Source organism: Antrostomus carolinensis, unplaced genomic scaffold (assembly GCF_000700745.2).
Source record: "Antrostomus carolinensis isolate BGI_N321 unplaced genomic scaffold, ASM70074v2 scaffold14408, whole genome shotgun sequence".
NCBI classification, from domain to species: domain Eukaryota; kingdom Metazoa; phylum Chordata; class Aves; order Caprimulgiformes; family Caprimulgidae; genus Antrostomus; species Antrostomus carolinensis.
In genome coordinates this window covers 40,806-48,429 of record NW_010335083.1, presented here as the reverse complement: position 1 = coordinate 48,429, position 7,624 = coordinate 40,806, and the positions used below count along the sequence as shown (strand labels likewise).

Sequence of the window (7,624 nt, the reverse complement as noted above, 5' to 3'; positions counted from 1 at the left end):
TGGGGATGCGGGACCTGGCTCTGGGGGAGCTGGCAATTCCCCAAGGCTCGAACCCCAGCAGCTAAGAGAGTGAAGCCCACATGCACAAGATCTGGGGGTTCCGCCCGCGTTAGCGTTGGAGGGTGTGTTGGGTGTGAGTGGTTCCTCCCCACACCAATGGGGTGAGCACAACGTGGAGGAGGTCGGAGAGGAGTGTTAGTGCCATTGCGGTGTCTGCACAGCAGCAACAGCAAAGGCTCCAGAAACATGTCCTGCCCCCCCAAAATGGCCTCTTTTGGGGTAACTCCCCCACTGTGCTGAAAAGTGGCGGGGGAGGAGAGCAGCCCCCCGGAGCCCAGCTCTTATCTGGCGGCAGGAGGCAGATAGGCCGGCACCGCTCCCGGCAGCACGCGTCTCGCCCGGCTATTTATGGGGCCAAAACCCAAGATGTGCGTACAGGCACGGCCGCGTCCCGGCCCAGGGACATGGGATGGTGAGGGGGTTTGCTCGGAGGGAGAAGGTGTGAGTCAGCCTTGCAGAGGGCGAGAGCAGGAGGGCAGAGTGCGGCCATAACCCTGCAGCCCCCGCTGTCAGCTCCCATCCCAGCACGGCCGCTCCAGTAGTGCCTGATAGAGGCGAGAGGAGCCCTTATCTCCGTTTCCCCATACTGCAAATGTCAGTGCCTTTATTTTAAGCACCTTCTGCCTAAAACGATGTCAAACTGGCTTGAAACATCTCTCCTGATTTAGGCAGATGCTAAAAGCAAGAAACCCACAACCATTGCAAAACGTGTTTTGGCTTTTGCAAACTGTCACACAGCTTCTGCAGCACCTGGATTTTCCATGGATGCGTTTGGTGCTTATTTGTCTCATTTGGGTGAGGTGGGGGAGCAGGGCTGGGCTGGGCTTCCTGCCTCCTTGCTGCCCAGCCATGCTGCTTCTCCATCAGCTGCTGGATGTCCTCTGCTCTACCCCCAGCCATGCCAGAGCCTGTCCATGCCTACTCCTGCCCGCTCTTCTGGACTGAGTATGAAGGCCATTGCTACCGGTACTTCCCCATCAACAAAACCTGGGCTGAAGCTGACCTCTATTGTGCCGAGTTCTCCATTGGCATCAGATCAGCCAAGCTGGCCTCCATCCACAGGTGAGGAGCACAGAAACTTATCATCCCACCCAGGCACGGCCTGCGGGAAAAGAAAAAAGGACATGAGGTCCCATTCCCACAGCACAACCTCTGTGTCAGCTGCAGACACTACCTCGTGTCCCAGCCTAAGCATCCCTCTGCACCAGCCTAAGCATCTCTCTGCAGCAGTGACCAGGACAGGTCTGGCACACTAGGCACACAAAGGCCATGTAAAAAATGCCTTTTCCTGGGCTGGCAGGAAAACTGATGTGACATTCCCTAAATTCCCCAAAAACCACATTTTTTACTCTTGGAAAAGGGATAGAAATAGAAGGTGATTACAGAGGCTTTCCCCCACTCCCTCTCCCCCAGCTCTTGCCCCCACTATGCACCTCTTGCACAGATCCAGGAAAGTAATCAACAGCAATTAGCAGAGGGGGACCCATCTGGCCACGCCGTGGGGTGAATGCACAGGGACATGCCTGACCATTTGTCTGACATACCTCTCAGACGTTCCATGTTGCTCTCTTGTTCCAGCTGGGAAGAAAACGTCTTTGTGTACGACCTGGTGAACAGCCGCGTGCCGGGCATCCCCACCGACATCTGGACGGGGCTCAACGACCTGCGGCAGGTGAGGGCTCCCCATAATCCTGTGGGAAATGGCTTTGAAAATCCCCTTCTCTGTGTTTTGCCCCTGGAAAGCCACTTGGTTTTCTTCTTCACTCGTAGCTCCATTAATCAAGTGGTGGTATAGGGTCTCTTGTGCAGCATGTGGGGAAAGTTGTCATTTCATCCCCTCCAGTCTGCTTTTAAAAGAAAAGTGTTACTAGAATTAATAGATTAACCATTACTAATTATTCACATCATATTTTATTAATGGATTAATAGAAAGGGTATTGTACTGCTGGTCCAGGAAGAACAAATAAACTGAAAACATCTCCAGTATCAAAAATCTCCAAGTTTCATTGCTTTCTTGTCATAGAAGTCATAGAATCATTTAGGTTGGAAGAGACCTTTAAGATACTCTGCAACTTCTCAAAGCTGACAGTTGGAAATATATAGTTTAATATGTAACAAAGAAAAATCGAGAGCATCAGGAAAACAGTCCCATGCCAGAAAATTTTTTTGTAGATATTAGGAAAGGAATGGAAAAGAAAGAGGAAAAGTAGCACAGAATTGGGTGGGTATATTAAAAAATATATGGGTTTAATTTCTGGGCTTCCCCTGATGAGAGCACTGCGAATGCTGGGGCTTTCCAGTGTAAACTTGCAGTTGTAAAACCCAAACGAGCTGTTTGGCCTTTGCTGACTGGTGACAGTCATGTCCCTGGGCTGTGTGGCACTGGGGATGGGGGCGAGGTCTGCACAGGAGCAGGACTCCCTTACAAACTCATCTCTGAGATCATGGCCCTTCTCTGCTCACCCGTGCCAGGAGGGTCACTTCGAGTGGACGGACGGCTCCTCCTATGACTACCACTACTGGGATGGCAGCCAGCCCGACGACGGGATCCACTCCATCCCGGAGGAGGAGGACTGCGTGCAGATCTGGTACAGGCACAGCAGCGGTGAGTGCCGCCCCGGGCATCCAGGGCGTCTTAAGTCTTATTTGCATGTCAATAAATTCAATCCACCGTGGCTTGTGCTTTTCTGAAGACATTGCTGGAAGGGTGAGGATTTGCATTTTAATTTTTTATTATTATTTCCCTTTTTCTTTGCAGAGAAGGGATGCGTTTTCTCTTGCACCATGTACATAGACACATACACGCTCACTTTCCCTCTGCTCACAGCCCATCTCCCTCTCCCGTAGCAGTGGTGTGAGGGCAGCATCACCCAGTTTGAAGAATCACTGAATTTAGCCAAAGGTCAAAGTTTCTGGTTTCCCCTCCTACACACAGCCCGGGGAAACACCCCTCAGTTTGCCAGCTTTTCCCTCCCTCGCTCAGGCCTGGGGCCTCTTGCTGAAGCAGGACAAGACCCTGCTTGTGCAAAAATCCCAGTTCATACCCTCATTTCCAGTGAGACCAGTCAGGTGTATCCAGACCCTGTGGATGTATCTGAACGCCCTGTCCATGTGTGACCTGGTGATAGTTTGCGTGGTACGGGGCTGTGTTTGCAGCTGCCTCCCTGCTCCCATGATTGAGCTGGGCCCAGGTGTCCCCACCAGCATCCCCAGAACCGGGGTGGGGGTGCTGGGAGGAGGCACGGCTGGGAGCAGCCCAAATGGGAGGACATCCAGGGAAGGGCTCCTGCAATGGCAGGAGGTCCCCGTCCTGAGGGCTCTGCGTGGTTACCTCCTTGCTCCTTTTTTCTGCTAACACCTTGTTTTTTTGGGGGGGTAGCTCTGCGCTCCTGGAATGACAACGCCTGCGGCAGAGCCTTCCCCTTTGTCTGCAAGATCCCCTCGCTGGCCCTGGACTGAGGCTGCCAGTGCTGCCCGTGCCCACTGTGTTTTGGGTCACCTCTCCAGCTGTCCCAGGGAAGAGTGGCCAGGACATGGCATGGGCGGCGAGAGCCGCGGAGCTGCTCAGCATCCCGAGCCAGACCCCGGCTGTGAAAATCCTTCCTGGGAATGCCGTGGGGATGAACCCGGCACTCACCCTTCCCACGGGCAAACGGAGCTGTGTTAAACAGCCAAGGAGCTCCCAAGCCTGAGCCTGACTTTGGGTTTCAGATCAACTGTCACAGTGTTTTAGAGGAAACCCATGATTTTACTGATACACTAAACTGTTAGCACCAAAATAGCCCTGTGTAGGAAATGATTTTGCCCGCTGGTGAGTGAAGAGTGGAGGAAAAGTGTTATTTTCTGCTAAGTTATGCAAAATGCCTTTTGTGTGTATTATGTTTCTCTCCGCTAAAATAAATGGCAAACAGCAGGTGGAGGCTCCTATGTCTTTCTAGCACTCGAGTAGCAGCAACTCCCCGGGGACATGGGGTCTCATGCGAAAGGAGCTGTTTTTACCCCAATCTGCTCTGGATTAAAAAGGTGTGCTGGGGGGAAGCAGATGCCTGGGGAGGTTTATTTGACCCTGACTGTTTTTTAGGTTCCACAGGCCACCTGCATGCAGGCTCTGCCCTGTGCCTGTCCCCCATCAGCTACATGGCATCACTGCACAGGGTGGACAGGGCCACTCGGCACCCCACAGCTTCACAGCTCCTGCACCCACAGCACGTGAGCAGGGTTTGGCTCAAGGGCTTTGGGCTGACCAAATTACAAGGCAGGTGGGTGCAGGGCTGATGGCCACCAGCTGAGGGTTGTCCCACCCCCACAAACCTCTCCTGGGTGGGGAGAGCTTGCAGCTCTTGGTGCAGCTCTGTTGCCTGGTGGGGTGATGCTCTTTCCTACAGCCGTTGCTGATGTTCTCTTGTTCTGTGCTGGCACCACAGAGGTACTTCTGTATACCAGGTAAATAATTTTTGGGGAGGTGTGTGTTGTTGTGGCAGCCCCAGTGTGCTTTGTTTGGGATGCTCAGTGGGAGTACTCTCTTCTTGCACGTGGGTGGATTTGCAGGGCTTGGGTGCAAGTGGGGCTGTGGTGGTGGTGTCCCAAAAACTGAGTCTACCACCTAGTGTGCAAAGAGCCACTCCACACAGAGTGGAGGTATTTCCTGTTACTGCGTACATGCCCGTGTATGTGTGCCTGTCCCAAGAGAGCTCACCAAGTCTTCAAATCCACAGTTATTTATAAACAAAGCATTAATGTATTCAGCCTCCTAATACACACACATTGTTATTTTATTAACTGCTTAAAATCTGTTCACCTAGCATGTAAATCAGTATGCACGCTCAATCTTATTACTCCACCTATTTCTTTTGAGTCATTGATATGAATTGAGTGTGGTCTGTGAGTCGGTGGTCTCAATCTCCCCCTGCCAGAATTAACTTTCCTTTAAGGTCACAGTCTTTTGGCAAGTCAAAGCAGTTCTTCAGGGTTGGCTAACTGAGTTAGCAATTTATCAGTTCTACTTCTGCTTTTTGATGGCTACGTCCTACCTATCAGACAAAGGTACATGGTTTAAATCATAAATCTCTGACTACCAGTTTTTCTATCTGTAGTCCCAGTAAGGATGGGACTATACAATGGCTATTTCTAACAGCATTATACCTGGTCAGTTTAATTTATATTTTACTATAAGAATCTCCATATATCTGATGAGTTTAACTTTATCCTTTAATATCTCGACATTGGTGGTGCCAGGGCCCAAGGGAAGGGCAGTGCTGTTGAGGCAAAAACATGCTTCTTTCAGGGGACACAGCTGCAAGGGCACTACTGGACCCAGTCAATGCAATAAATCCAGTGCTCCCTGCAGGGTGACCCCCTTGTCCCAGTCCCACACAGCCCCGTGGCATCTGGGTGGCTTTGCAAGAAGCCCTGTGCAGAGGGGGCTGCCTCCCCCCATGGCCCCTTACCCTCTCTTGGGAGCCATGTGTCCCTTTTGTCCCTGCTCCAGCAAAGCCCCAGGGTCTCACTGGCAAAGCGGCTGGGACAGCCCTGGGCTGCCCCATCTTACTGCTGCCTGCAAAGATGAGTAAAAACATCCTCATCTGGCCTTCCTTGATGTCACCATCTTGGAGACATAACAAGTGATTTTCCAAAGTGATTACAATGAGGTAAATCACTGAGGCTCTGCGGGGAGTGTCTAACCGCTTCCTTGGGTGTCAGCTCGGCTTTCAGCCACGTTACATTTCCATTTGGAGAGAAACTGCAAAACTTGGTGGGAGTAGCGGTGGTGTAGTAAGTGGAACATGTGTGCATTGCATTAGAGTGGGTTTCTAAAATGAGGCAATACTGTCATCTCTGATTATGTATTTTTAATACGTAGACATATTTAATATAAAATATAAAAATAATAATACAGATTAATAAAAATATATTATTTTTAATGGAATATATAGAATAATAGAATCATTTTGGTTGGAAGAGACCTTTAAGATCAAGTCCAACTGTAAATTTAATGCTGCTGAGCCCACTGCTAAGCCATATCCCTAAGCACCACATATATATATATATATATTTACACACTATCCATATATTTATTTGGAAAATAAGCAAGTTGTGCAATTTTCAGTCCCGGGCAGAAGACAATGTTGAATGTGGTTTCTCAAGGCTTTTGCTTCATCTGAAAACAGTACATTATATACAGAGGCTAACAGTATGTAAAGAAACCAGCTGTAAAAACAAAAGGTTCTTGGATCCAACAAGTTCACAAAATGTCAATGTACAGGATCTGAGCTGTGGCAGAAAAAGGGCTGGAGGATCCATTCTGATTGCTGCCCTAGGGGTCACCCATGGATGGGTCCTGCATGAGGACACCAGCGTTGGGCATCCAGGTGGCAGGGGACGTGTCTGACTGATTCCTGGCTGGTCCCATCACCGTGGTGGAGATCAGCCACATGGCAGGGGACGGGAGCCAGCACACCCCACAGACCCTCCTTGGGCTGGGCCGTGCCCAGAGCCCAGCACCCATCACGCAGGTGGGGAGGGTCGGGGTGCTGGAGACGGGGCTGCCCCACTGGGTGATGCCACCATGCAGTGCCAAGCTCTGTTCTGGGCTCCAGGCTGCTTCTCCCCCCTCTCTTTTCCCCATTCCTCCCGTGTCCCCTGTTCAGAGGCACTGGGAATTTGTCATGGCCAGGGCTCAGTACACCTTGAGCCAAAAAACCTCTTTTTTCCCTGCGAGTGGCATGAGGTGTTTCAAAAGAAAGGTTAAACCTTCCCTTGGGAAAGTGTTTGAAGGCTTGGGCCCTACTGTGGCTAAAAATATTGCTAATGGGGAAACCTATGAAAGCTGTCAGCTCCAATTAACATCTTCATTTCCAGGTAAAAAGAACTGAACATGCATGACCTGAAAGTTGAGACCAAAGTTAATAGGGGCTTTGTTTTGCAAGCCCCCTGGCTTTCTCCCCAGGGTCCTTACTTAAAAAACAACCCTCTTTTCTCACTAGAGTCTTCTGTTTCACAGTATTCAAATAAAATACAGAAAACAACAGGAGTTTTCACCTCCTTAGTGAACTTCCAGTGGATCTGGCCAGGTCAGTGCTCTATGGAAGATTGGATGTGCCTCTTCACTTGGCACGGGTGGTCCTGGGCTTTGGGTGGCTGGGAGGAGCTACAGCTCTTCAGGCTGAGTTTTGTTATTTCATTTTTCTGTACTCCCTGTCCCATAACCCCCAACTCTCCTGCTATCTTGAATTTCTTGATCCTGCCTTGCCATATGGCAGGAAACCTGTCAGCAGCAGGACTCTCCCACACCTCTCCTGCACATCACTTGCAAGCGACTGATGCCAGAGGCTCCTTTTATGTCTCTGAGTTTTTTAGGAGCTGAACATCTTCCTTTGTAACCCATGAAAGTCGAGAGAAGTGTTGAGCAGTGTGTGATATAGCTTGGGAGTGAACAAAAATAATTGTCTCTTGGTGACAAATGTCTTTACCCTCCTATACCCCATTTCATGGTCTGTAGAGACAACGTTGCCCCCAGCCCTGGGAGGAGAGATGGGCCTGGACCGTTTGCCTTTGGATTCTTTTT

The 7,624-nt window shown here is 50.4% G+C and overlaps 1 protein-coding gene across 1 annotated transcript; it reads left to right on the top strand.

Annotated features, from left to right (window-relative positions):
• Positions 1–958: 958 nt before the first annotated feature.
• CLEC19A (C-type lectin domain containing 19A) lies at positions 959–3,519 on the top strand. The gene is made up of 4 exons (XM_010174408.1): positions 959–1,122; positions 1,639–1,732; positions 2,533–2,665; positions 3,440–3,519. Exons 1-4 carry the CDS (start codon positions 959–961, stop codon positions 3,517–3,519), a joined length of 471 nt encoding a protein of 156 aa, XP_010172710.1.
• Positions 3,520–7,624: the final 4,105 nt, after the last annotated feature.

What these genes read in the sequence shown, in the direction of transcription:
- CLEC19A (XM_010174408.1), top strand. Translation starts at nt 959, where the DNA reads ATGCCAGAGCCTGTCCATGCCTACTCCTGCCCGCTCTTCTGGACTGAG. An exon ending in GGCTCAACGACCTGCGGCAG is followed by an intron (nt 1,733 to 2,532) that starts GTGAGGGCTCCC and finishes CACCCGTGCCAG; the next exon opens with GAGGGTCACTTCGAGTGGAC. An exon ending in CTGGTACAGGCACAGCAGCG is followed by an intron (nt 2,666 to 3,439) that starts GTGAGTGCCGCC and finishes TTGGGGGGGTAG; the next exon opens with CTCTGCGCTCCTGGAATGAC.